General features: G+C 59.4%; 1 protein-coding gene across 1 annotated transcript in view; it reads right to left on the bottom strand.

Annotated features, from left to right (window-relative positions):
• Positions 1-12754, bottom strand: part of MACROD1 (mono-ADP ribosylhydrolase 1) — a 146871-nt gene that overhangs the window by 12802 nt on the left and 121315 nt on the right. The window contains 1 exon segment of the mRNA XM_028117847.2: positions 1155-1184. Coding sequence (XP_027973648.1) covers positions 1155-1184 — 30 coding nt within the window.

Here is a 12754-nt window from a genome sequence, read left to right as displayed (position 1 = left end):
CAGTGAAGCCCCGCATTCCATGAGGCCTCCAGGATAGCTGTGACCTCCACAGGGACAGTGGAGGAGAAGCGGGGGAGGGAGGGGGGGAGGGAAAGTATCTCTAGCCACAAACAACCCCCCCCCCACACACACGCATCCTGCATCCTGGCTGGTCACCGACAGCTCTTAGCACTGTTCTTATTTATTCCTGACCTTAACGCCCCTTTTATTTTTCCCCCTTTTAAAACCTGGCCTGGGCCCCGCCACTGCTGCGGTAAACACGCCCCCGGGGATTTATCCGACGGCGCATTAACCCCTGCCCCCCAGCTCACCAATCATGTGGCAGTCGGTGCAGACAGCGGGCAGCCCAGCCGGCGCAGGCCAGGGGGGCCAGGGGGCTGGGGGCGAGGGGCTGGTGTGGCCCGCCTGGGCAGGGCTGGCCAGGGGAGGCGCTCATTGGGGGTCCCAGGGACTGCCCCCGCCTTGGCACCTGCCAAGCGTGTAGGCCGTGTCCCTGCAGGCTGGGCCCACCCTGGCCTCCCACCTCTTGCCCACCTGGCGCGGCTGGAGCCCCTGCTTGCTGGTGGGTAGCAACAGTGAACACACAGGCCTTCTGGGGGGCCTCACAGCCGGCAGAGCGCTCCCGACTTTGCAAGGCCTTCTCCTGGCGGTGGGGCTGCCCTCGAGGTTGAGGTCACAGAGATCTCTTGCCCTCCCCGGTGGGAAAACTGAAGCCAAAGGGCTGGGCTTTCCGTACCACACCTGCAGCCCCCAGTCCTAGGCCCAGGCTCTTTAACCCTCAAGTGTCCTGCTGCGTGCCCCTCCCAGCCCCCCAGTTACAGACCAGGAGGCCTCTCTTCAGAGGGTGGGGACCGGCCGGGTCACCCAGGAGCAAGGGCACCAGGCCTGCCATCCAGGACTCCAGCTTTGTCCCCACTGATGGCAGGCCAGGCTTGGCTGAGGCAGTGGGCGTCAGAAAAGGTCAGAGATGGAGAAATGGGGGCGGGCGCACAGTGGGGGTGATGGGGAAGGCTGCAGGGGGAGGTGCAGGGCTGGGCACGGTGGGCAAGGAGGCCCAGAGGAGAGAAGCAGCCGTGGAAGGAGAGACTTCAGGAACCCACCCCCAAGCCCGCGTAGCCCCCACCCCGCCCCCAGCCATGGAAGGGTCCACTTACCACCACCGCCTCCAAGCAGGGAGCTGTTGGCTGCAGGAAGAGAGAGAGAAAGATCAGTCAGCTGGGGAGTGGCTGGTGGGTCCGCAGCTTATGGGGGGGATGGGGGGCTGGCGGCTGGGCCTGAGCGGCGGGCCCAGGGCCCCCCTGGGGCCTTCAGACTCTGGCACAGGACCTTCCCTGAGGCAGGGGCAGAGGAGGGGAAGGTGGGTGAGGCCGGGACTTCCTCTCCTGCTGAGGCTCCTGCTGGGCCTGGGGTTTGCAGGGTGGCAGGGGCCCAGCCGCTCACCCCGGAAACAGCCCCGTGTGGGGTCTGGAGCAACGGCAGACCTGTGGCCACGTGCATCCTTTCATTCATTCATTCATTCATTCATTCATTCATTCTGATGACCCAGCGTCTCCCGAGGCCCCTCTGTGCCAGGCCTGGTCCTGCCCTTGGAGCTCACGGGACACAACTGGAAGCCGCTAGAAATCAAACTATCTGTGCAACTGTACTGAGTACTGCCCAGGGAACGAGTGTGTGTGTGGGGGGAGGGGTGCGGGGTAAGAACATGAGCCCGTGAACCAGGGCTGGGGGCACCCAACAGACGGCAGGGTCCCCATCCTGGTGCAGCATGGTGAGGGCACAGAGCACTGGGACTGGAACCAAAGCTGGTTCAACGGACAGGCTGACTTGAGCTGGCTTGCTCTGTGCCTCCGTTCCCCCCCCCCCCCCCCCCCCCCCCGCCCCTGGGAGAAGAGACCATCTCCCAGGGTTGGTGTGGCAGCCAGGGCAGAGAGAGCGATGCTCAGCTCCAGCCCCCTCCCCGAACTGGAGCTGGGCGGCTGGGGCTGACCTGTCCATCATGCTCTGCCTGGCCCGCGGCCCCCTCCTGCTTCCCCAGGGGACTGCTGTGAGGGCAAAGTGAAGCTGGCAGCCTCTCGGGCCGCATGTCAGGGCCACGCAGGTCAGTGCGCCCCCCGCAGCTGGCGCCCCAGCCACGCGGCTGTGTTGACTGCTGGTGCTAATCAGGGAAGTGATGGGCGAGCCGGGGGATGCTGCCCAGGTGGGGAGACCAGACGTGCTTCAGCTCCTCTGGCCCCAGGAGTCCTGGTTCCCAGGCGGGGCCTGCTCCTCCCCCACTGCTCCGGCACCCCACTACCTCCTGGGGTCCTGCGGGGGGGAGCAGGGCCTGGGCCAGGAGTGGGGGCCCCTCCCGGGCTGCCGTGCGGACGCTGTGGACCCTGCTAAGTGGTGTCGGGTGGCTCTGAGTGGCTGGTCTCCCAGAGCTGACAGCTCTTCGCTTGGGGAATAATTAATTCCACAGCCCAAAAACCCAGGGCTGCAAGTTGCCACGTTACTTGCGAGATTAATACAAGCAGCTAATTAAGATGGAGAGGCGAGGAGCGGCTGGGCGCTCCCAGAGCAGGGCTGGGGGGCTGCGGGGAAGGTAGGAGGAAGACGGGCTGAGCAGGCGGGGAGGCAGCCAGGAGCCGGAGCCCCAGCTCAAGAAGGACCAGGCAGGCACAGCCAGGCAGCTGTGGGTAGGCCCGCCGAGGGGCTGGGCTCCCAAAGGGCTCTGAAGGAGGCCGCTGCCCCAAGAAAACATGCTCCCAGAGAGGGGGTGAGGACTATCTGCCAGGCGGACCGAGCGCTTTGCGCAAATGATCCTGCTTACAAGCGTAACAAAGCCCCATGGGAGCGCTATGGCTCCCATTATATAGATGAGGAGCCCGAGGCTAGGGGGTCCAGTTGCTTAGTGCTGGTCCTGCTCTGTAGTCAAGCCACAAGGCAGGCCGACCTCGAGGCAGCACCGGGAGGCTCTCCCCCTGAGGGGGCCTGACTCTTCCACACAGTAAGAAGCCCTTCAGTCGCAGTCTGGAAACCCCCCCACCCCCACCCAAGGGTCGGGCCGCAGAGAGGGGCTGCTGGACCTGTGGACAGCCCTGCCCTGGAGTCAGCAGGGGAGGCCTGGGCATCTTGGGTTGGCCCAGAGCGGTCCCGGCAGCTGGCGGAAGCTGCCCTCCATGGCCCTATCCCCCCCCGCCCCCGTCACCTCTCTCTCTTAATTAACACCGGCCACAAACGAGCTGGCTCCCGCTCACAGAGGGCTCTGTGCCAAATGTGTTGGCAGTGAGCCTCAAAGGGGCGGGAGGGGAAGGGGCACTGATCTGCCATTCTGCAGGCCCCTGTTGGAAGGGACCAACCCCCACCTGCCTGGCATCCCTTGAACCCCGCCGTGTGCTGGTCTGCCCAGGTCGGGGACTGGGGTGAGCTGCCCTGATGTCCACCAGGCCAGACACACCAGAGGGTTGAGGGGGGAGGTGGGCCGGGGGCAGAAAGGATTTCACCGGGCTGAGCCAACGGAAGGGTGGGCCCGGTGGCCAGGTGGTGTCACCTGCCCCAGGTGGGAACAGGCAAGCAGGGCTCGCCCTGGGGCTTAATCTTGGGCTACCCAGAGGACCTGGTCACCAGCTTGTCCCCAAGCTCAGCGGGTGTCCTAGGAGGCTGGTCTGCATGTCCCCTTCCTCCAGCCCACTAGGTTGACAGTCTCACGGGTCGGGGCTCAGGAGAAGGGCAGCAACCGAGCGGTCTGCATCCAATTCCACCTTTCTCTTTCTCCCTAGCCCCTGGCTGGCTCTCTCCCCGAGGGGCCCGAATGCCTGGCCTCCACATGGAGCCCCCATAAAGCTGCCCAAGGCACTCGCAGCTGGGCCAGGCCGCTGGAGGGAATGGCCTGGAGACTTGGGGAGAAAGGGAAGCAGAAAGGGGGGCAGCCCAGCCTCCCATCTGAAGCATGGTGGTTCCAGGCCTGCCTGCTCCCCAGGCCAGGGCCGGCCCTTACCCGACCGGGACACTGGCTTTAAGTCTCCAGCTCCTCCCCCTTCTGCTGTCCCCACCATGCTCCCTTCAGTTTGGTTTAAGCTCTAAATCACAAAAATGGGTCATGAGCCCATTTTTCAGATGGGAATAAAGGCTCACAGAGGGCTGGGGGAGGGAGGACAGGCATCTGACCCAGGATGGCTGGTTGTCAGCGTGCCTTCTCCTTCTGCTTCTTTTTAAATATTTTATTTTTTTAAGTTATCTCTACACCCAACGTGGGGCTTGAACTCACAACCCCAGGATCAGGAGTTGCAGGCTCTACTGACGGAGCCAGCCAGGCGCCCCATCATCGTCCTTCTTAACCCCTACACTCTCTCTCTCTGTGTTCCCAATGCCTCCTTGCTGAGTGAGACACAGTGAATAGCCGCGTGCTGTGAAGACAAGCGCTGGGCTTCCAACTGAAGCCAGGGGTCGTGACCTGGCCCCACCCCAGGGACCCCAACATGGCCCAGCAAAGCAGGGGTCTCTGCGCTCCTGAGGGGCCAAGTGAGCTGAGCTCAGGCCTCGCCCTGGGACTTGGGGAAGGGGCATGAGGCCTGCTCTGGCTTTGGTGAGGGTGAGGGTGGGGGGTGGTGTGGAGGTCCCTGGGCCACAGCATGCACCCTGGGGACTGTGGGTGCCTTTCCCCAATGCTGCCATCCCGTCTGCTTGCTGGTCCCCATGGCAGGGTGAGGTGGTCCAGCCCTGCCCCATCCCCCACTCACGGACATGCTTGCACCATGCTCCACTGGGCATGATTAACTGGCTCCGAGCCTCAGTGCTGGGCCTGTGACCTTGGGGTGGAAATGAGGTCCACACCCCTCGATGCCAGTCACTGCCAAATCCCCTCTGTCCCCTGTCAGTGGCCCACTAGGCTAGGGGCTGAGGGTCCCGGGGCCATCACCCCCTTCCTCCATATATTCTGCTTGCCCTTCCCTTCCCCCCACACTACCCCTCTTGCAGGGCACCTGTCCAGACCCCCATTCCACCCTCTGCCCTCTTCACACCTTCCCAGGCCCAGGGCACCACCCCCGGGGGACCCCAGCCCCTTCCCCTGCCCCCCAGTAGTTGTGCCCCAGGGGCAGGGTGGAGTTGCTCCCCAGTTTGGGCCCCAGCATCTGGACCACGTCAGGGGCTGGCGTGTGGTCACTGCACAGGGAAAGGAAGAAGGCCAGACCCTGAGGGCTTGGCCACTGTCATTATGCATCAGAGGAGGCCCCAGGTGAAGGCGGATGGACCTGGCTGGACCCCTTCCTATACTCTTTATGTGAAGTATTTTAATTGGGTGCCAACCATTTGCCACGTGCCACCAAGTATATAGAGATGGACAAAATACAGTCCTTGGACCTCAGGAGCTCCCAGGCCTAAATGGGGTAGGCAAGGGAGGTACAAGATCTGGTGAGGCCTGGAGGCTGGGAGGGCTTCCCAGAGGAGGCGGCATTTGAGCTGAGGCTGGAGGAAGGCAGTTGCCGGGCTTCAGAGAAAAAGAGAGGCATGCAGGGAGGGGCACAGCAGGGGTACTGTGGAAGAGCCTAAGGAGTCTGAGCATTTCCTGGGGCAGGATGAGGAGCTGCAGGGGCTTGGGAAGGATGCTCTGCAGACTGGAGGCCCCCCCGCCGCCCCCCCACTCTCCCCGGCACGGGACTGAGCCAGGGCGGTAAAGCTGGATGCTGGGGCGGGGGGTGGTGGTGGTGGGGGTCCGAGCGGAGGCTCTGGGGCACACAGACACCTCTTCCTCTTCTGGCCACCCCCGCTACCCACTCCTCCTGTCCCTGCCAGGCAGCACCTCGTTAAAAGAATGGCCCCCACTCTGAGGGCCGGGCAGCGCATAGTGGGCATGTGCCAGGGCCCATAATATTTTTAGTGGCCCACGACAACGTAATTTCTTTAAAATTAGAAGAGGAGGGGCACCTGGGTGGCTCAGTTGGTCGAACGCCCAACTCTTGGGCTCACCTCAGGTCAGGATCTCAGGGTCATGGGATCAAGTCCTGCCTCCGCTGATGTGTGTGTTTGTTCGAGATTCTCCCCCTTCTGTCCCTTGCGTGAGCATGCGCGCACACGCGCGCGCTCTCTCTCTCAAATAAATAAATAAATCTTTAAAAAAAAAATTAAAGGGACGCCTGGGTGGCTCAGTCGTTAAGCGTCTGCCTTCGGCTCAGGTCATGATCCCAGGGTCCTGGGATCGAGCCCCGCATCGGGCTCCCTGCTCCGCGGGAAGCCTGCTTCTCCCTCTCCCGCTCCCCCAGCTTGTGTTCCCTCTCTCGCTGTGTGTCTCTCTGTCAAATAAATAAATAAAATCTTAAAAATAAATAAATAAATAAAATTAAAAATAAAATCAGAAGAGTAAATGAACTTTGAGTTTGAAATTATTTTTAGCATATAACGTTAATACATTTTGTCTTTATGCCAACAAACTCATAAAATCAGTTTCTAACATACATTTTTTTATGTTTGTTATTAATTGTTTTATGTATTTAAGTGATCCTCTGTCTAATATATTTTGCTAGAGAAAGGGCCCACAGTGGCAGGAGTGCCTGGGCCTAGGCTGGGTAAGCTCCAACTCCCACTGACTTCTGTAACATTTACCCTGTGTGGAAGCCATGTTACCAACTCATTTTACAGATGAGAGAGATGAGCCATAGAGAACAATGTTCTCACAATGCAGATTTGAGCACTTCCCCTACCCCCGGTTTCCTGATGAAACCCTCCCAAAGCTCCCCTGTGCTCTCAGGATAAAGAACTGGCCCCTAGCATGGGGCGCCCCCCGCTCCCCCCGCCCCTTCCCCTCATCTTCCCCTGGGCCAGTCTTCAAACTGGCTCCACTTCCTCCAGCCCCAGGGCCTTTGCATGAGCTGCTGCCGCTGCCTGGGGGAGACCCTCAACATCCGCCACCCTGAGAGCCAGCCTTGAGCGGCAACCCCAGCTCCCTGTGGGCTCCTGTGGGTCACAAATCACTGCCTCTGGCCTTCTTACCTCCCAAGTCAGTGCTTGCAACTTGGCCTCCCCAGTACTGTGTGTGTGTCATTCATACTTGTCCCCGGCTCCCAGCACGGAGCTCGGTGCACAGCCGGCCACCACCAACAATTTACCGACTGAACCACCAGGTTAGGGGCTATTCCCAGAGTCGCTCAGTGAGGCCACCCCCGGATCGGCCTGGCTCTGCAGCCATCAGGATTTGCAGAAGAGCCCACCCGAGGGGCCCTCTGGAGGCAGGACGTGGGGTGGGGGGTGTGCAGGTGACAGGGCTGGTGCAAAGACAGTGGCAGGAGGCCACGGAGGACCTGCCCGGGCTCGTCCCCAACACATCCTCCAGGCCAGGGTGTGGGAGGCGAGGGGCTGTTGTGCAGGGGCTGGGCTGCCAGAGAGGAGACCCAGTGACCCGAGGAAAGCGCTGAGCAGGTTACTGGGCCGGGGAGAGGCCGGGTGAGCGGGCGCGGCGGTGACTTTGAGCCGGTCACAGCCCCTCGGTGTGCAGGGGCTGCCGCCGCCGCCGCTCCAAACACCCATCCTGGCCTCCAGTGCCTGAGAGGCCGCCGGCCAGCCTTGGGGAGGTGGGGGCTGCCTCCCCAACCCCCCGGCCCCTCGGCCTGGCCCACTCCCCTCCACCCTTCCTCAGACCTCCTACCATTTGACAAATACACATCCAGCCCCTACTATGTGCCAGGCGCGGGGACACAGCTGGGCAAGGCGCTGCGGGCACAGGGCTCATTATCCAGGAGGCAGAAGGTCAAGAAACAACAGAACAAGAATGAACTGGAACAGGGATTACCCTTTGTGTCAGAGGTTGTGACGGGAGGAGAGAATGGCCGGCTGGCGAGTGGGGGTGGGGTGGGGGTGATCTGGAAGGAGTCAAGGATCTGCTGAACATAAGGAGCCAGCTGTGAGGGGCATCCTACCCCCAGCTGGGGGGACGGCCTGTGCAAAGGTCCGGAGGCAGAATGAGGAGGCCACTGTGGCTGAAGCAGAGTGAGTGGGGGGAAGAGAAGTCAGAGAGAAGGTCAGAGGTGAGGCGGGCAAGAGCAGCTCAGGGTGGACATGATGGGGACCTGCTGGCTACTGCATTGTGCAAGCGGTGCACCCCAGGCCTGGAGCATCCCCCAATGTCCGTGCACGTGCCATCACTACCGTTCCATTGCAGCCTCCCGTGCCTGGCCGAGCCCCCACAGCCCCCCAGCACCCCAAAGTCCGGCACGGCGCCTGGTGCCTCCAAGGTGACGGCTGACTGCCGGACCACTGACTGGCCGGGAGCCCTGGCCCTGCCCAGAGGTTCAGGGGAGCAGGCTTTGTTCTTGGGACCCCAGTGCTGTCACCTGCCCCCACTTCCTGCAGGCCTGCGGTGGGTATCCGTGTTACTTGAGGGTGAGTTGTTTAAAACACGCTTTAGATTAGAAATGTCCCACAGATAGAATAAAATGTGACATGTGCTGAATTTTTGAAGATAAAACAAGAGACTTCAAAGGCATCTCAAGCTGTGAAAGCAGTTGCCGTGTTTGACAGACTCTGTCCCCCAGGCCAAGGTCACTGTCCTCTGAGGTGGGGCTGCCTCGGGGTGGGGGATGTGAGGCTTACTGGATATTCCCCAGGCTGGGGGGCAGGGGCCTTATGGGGGGCCAGGGGGCTCACATTTGTCAGCACCCACTGCAGGCTTTCACACAGGACCTCTGCTGATCATCTTGACACAGGTATGCATATGGACACACACCCCTTCCCACCCTATTGACAGATGGGGAAACTGAGGCACAGAGAGGCAAAGTGATCTGCTCAAAGCCACTGCCCTTAGCAGGAGGAGCCACCGTCCTTGTGCTTTGCAAGTCTGGTCCTGAAACCCCCAGCTGTGCTCTTGGGCCTTGGGCTCCTCATCTGTGGGTTGGAGAGGTCGGCTAACTGAGGCCCTTGTGGGGCATAGATGATATAGTTTAAAATGGCTATAAAACTGGGCACCTGGCTGGCTCAGTCGAAGAGCATGAGACTCTTGATCTCGGGGTTGTAAATTCGAGCCCCACATTGGGTGAAGAGATCACTTAAAAATAAAATCTTAAAAAAAAAAAAAGCCTGTAAAATCGTTATGTCCTCAGGGCTTCACAGTGGCAGCGGGTATGGGGGCTGGGGTCCCTATTCCGCCAGGGAGAAGGGGGTGAGCCTGCCAATGGGCTGGATTAATAATCTCAACAGCAGCTTCTTCCTATCAAGGTTTGCTCACCAGCTTCCGAGGGAGAGCCATGGGGATCTTGCAGACGGTGTGGCTCCCTTTTACAGATGGGGAAACTGAGGCTCGGGTAAGTCTGTGGCCCAAGGCCACACAGGTTAGGGTGGTAGAGAGAGGGTTCGAATCCTCTTGACCTGCCCGGAGCCTGCGCCACTAAGCACCCCACTCAGCCAAATCTGGCTTGTCTGCCCTCAGAACTGAGCCCTCACTCCCTAATCTGAGAGGAACGCTGTGATTCCCTAAATCTGCTGGGAGCCATACCCAGCCGGGGTCCCCCTTCCAGAGTCTCCCTTTCCCACTGGCCCTATGTCAGGCTCCCTTTGCCGTGGAAGGGCCTCCCCCAGTCCTGCCCCACACTTCTTGGCTCCTATCTGTGGTCCCACTGGCCTGGTCTACCCCAGGTTGGCCCCGCCCACGCCTCTGCCTACAAAAGCCACCCAGTCGGTCATTTAAGCTCAAAGCAGATGCCCTGGCTGTGGGAGAGTCCCCTCCTGCCTGGGTTTCTTGGGCTCTGCCCCTGGAGACCCAACCTCCCAGCCATCCGCCCCCAAGCTGGATCCCAAACACTTGGAGCCTCGATGTCCCTTAACACCCACTCTCCAAGCCCAGTCCCCAGGCGACTTCCACTTATTGGTATTTTTGTCATATAAGAAATTTATGTTGATTGCCCCCAAATTGGATAATAAACATAAACAAAAAGCAAAAGAAAGTGAGTCACCCATTATTAGCTCACGACGCAGAATCAGCGATAGCCCCTGTCCATATTCTCCTGCAGGACCTCTTTAAAGAAAAACAAAAAAATAGTTAATAACGCATTTATCGAGCAAGTTCTCTGGGCCAGGCACTGGGCCAAGTGTTTCCAGTGGATTCTTCAACTCCCTCACCGCCCCCCTGGAGCCTAGCGAGAGGGTTCTATTATTTTTCCCACTTTACAGATGAGGAAAGAGTGTCAGGGCAAGGTGGCGTGACTTGCCCAAGGTCACGCAGCCGGGAGTTGGGGGAGCTGGGGTTTGAATCAGTCTGATTTCCAAGGAAGGGCTGCTGAAGGCTGCAGCGCTGGGGGGGGGGATCCCCCGCCGTCAGGGCCTCCCCTCCCCCAGGAGCCAGGGGCCGGGCGCTCACAGCCGAGCCATTAGCATAACCATGAGCATCCCTGAAACCCAATTACCAGGAGATGGCTTGGGCCCCAGCCAGCCGGGTGCAGTCTCCTTCTCTGCAGGAATGAGGGGCTGGGGCCGAGGGAGCCCTGGCCAGTGCGAGAGTGGATGGCAGGGGAAAATGCCCCGGGTGAGGCAGGAGCAGGAGGCCCCTCCTCCACTGCTGGGATGGGTGTGAGGGGGTCCCCAAGGCAGCTTTGACCCCTCTGCTCAGCCCCAGCGGAACGGGCCTCAGGGTCCTAGGTTCCTCCACTCCCAGCTTGCTGGGTGAGCCCAGGCAGCCCCTTGCCTTCTCTGAGCGTCAGTTTTCTTCCTGAAAGGAGAAAACCCAGGTGGATTTGAGCGGAGCATAAACCACGGGCTTGGAGAAGAAAAGAATGTTGGCTCTGAGCAGCCAGGCCGACCGGGGCTAACTTCTCCGCGAGGCCCAGCCACCGTCTTTTCCCTCTTGGGCAGCTTCTCTGCTGCCCCTCACCCTCCAGGCCGTCCTCCCCAGCAACTCATCCTTTTTGGGGCTTTTTTCAAGATTTATTTATTTATTTTAGGGAGGGGGAGAGAGAGAGAGAGAGAGAGAGCACGGGGAGGGAGGGGCAGGTGGAGACAGAGAATCTGAAGACTGAACTCAAGAGGGGCCCCCTGGGTGGCTCAGTTGGTTAAGCGACCGCCTTCGGCTCAGGTCATGATCCCAGGGTCCTGGGATCCAGCCCCGCATTGGGCTCCTTGCTTGGCGGGGAGCCTGTTTATCCCTCTCCCTCTGCCTGCTGTTCCCCCTGCTTATGCTCTCTCTCTCTCCCTCTCTCTCTATCAAATAAATAAATAAAATCCCCCCCCCCAAAAAAAAGACTCTGAACTCGCTCTCACCCCCTTGAGATCATGACCTGAGCTGAAACCAGAGTCTGGCGCTTAACCGACTGAGCCACCCCGGTGCCCTTTTACTACTGACTTCATATGCACGGAAGCTATGCAGGCACATGCACGGGACCCCCCCATGCGCACCCAGCCCCCCCCACCCCCCAGCCAGACTCACACGAGGTCACAGAAGATTGCAAGCTCTCTCCCCACCTACAGAGGAAATCGCTACCTTGAATTTGGTATGTATTTTCTTTAGAGTTTTACTTTGTATGCCCCTCAGCAAGATATGACTTTGGTCTGTTAGTTTTATATAAAAAGGGGAGCTTCTGGGATTGGCTGCTCCCGTTCATGCTTGGGAGATGCATCCAGGCAGACCCACGCTGCTCTAGCGGGTCCGTTTTCACTGCTGTGTAGTATGTCTTGCCGGGGCTGGCCCATCTCATCCACCCGTCCTCCCTCCGACCAACAGTCAGTAACACCCGGTTTTGTCCTGGGGAGCATCTTGTACACTCCGCAAGCAGGCATGCTGCAAGTTGTCTCCCACACACATCCGCCTAGGAGGGGGACTGTGGGGTTGTGGTATATGCACATCTTTAACTTTACTAGTTATTGCCAAATTGCTCTCCAAAATGGTTGTTCAGATGATCGTTTTAAAATATAAATTAGATCATGTCACTTTCCTGCTTAAAACTCTCAAATCGCTTCCTATTACACTTAGAATAAAATCCATACTCCTCTCCACGAATGCATGGCTGCATACCACACTTTGCTCCCCCCAGTGTCTTGGCCTCTTTTCTCTTCCTTGAATAGATCTGGTTCTTTTATGCTGCAGGGCCTTTGCATATACTGCTCCCTCTGCCTGGCACACCCTTTCAGCTCTTTCCAGACTGGCTCCTTCTTGTCTTTCAGGTCTCCGTGAAAATGACACCTCCCCTAAGAGGCCTCCTCTGACCACCCAACTGAAGTGTCTCCTGGCCTGTTCCTCTTCTCACCTTGTTTATTTTGGAGACCACACACCTTCGTCCCATCATGATCTTGCCTACGGATTTGTTTACTGGTTTTAGTACCAGCATGGCAGTCTGTGGGAGACGACCTACTTTGCATTGTTCATTCCTAGACCCCAGAAGCCAGCACAGGCCTGGCACCAAAGACCTACTCTTAGTACCATTCATTCCTTCAACAGACATTTGCCCTTTGGTTACGACGTCTGGAGGGATGAATGGGCTCCGTGTGTTAGGGAGGGTGAGCTGTGGGGGAGGCAGTTCTGCAGAGGGGAGTGTGGTCAAGTTGAGGGCGGAGGGTCAGCCAGACCCAGGGGGCTGTGATCCACCTCCCACAGTGGGGAGCCACGGCAGGTGCTGGAGCAGGGAGCAGCAGGGTCGGCATTGGCCCCCCTCAGAGCTGAGGGGGAGAAGATTCGGGGGGTGGACTTGGAGGCAAGAGCGGAGGGGAGGGGTTGGGGAAGGATGGTGGTGGCTGAGGATGGGTTGACAGAGGGCCAGGAGAGGTAGTGCTGAACCCACGGGGACTAATTAGGGAGACAGGA

The sequence above is a fragment of the Eumetopias jubatus genome, unplaced genomic scaffold (assembly GCF_037043125.1).
Source record: "Eumetopias jubatus isolate StellerSeaLion01/CBP00866 unplaced genomic scaffold, mEumJub1_p1.0 scaffold_13, whole genome shotgun sequence".
Classification (NCBI taxonomy): domain Eukaryota; kingdom Metazoa; phylum Chordata; class Mammalia; order Carnivora; family Otariidae; genus Eumetopias; species Eumetopias jubatus.
Note: the sequence above shows the minus strand (reverse complement) of the source record. Positions and strands in the feature narration are given on the sequence as shown.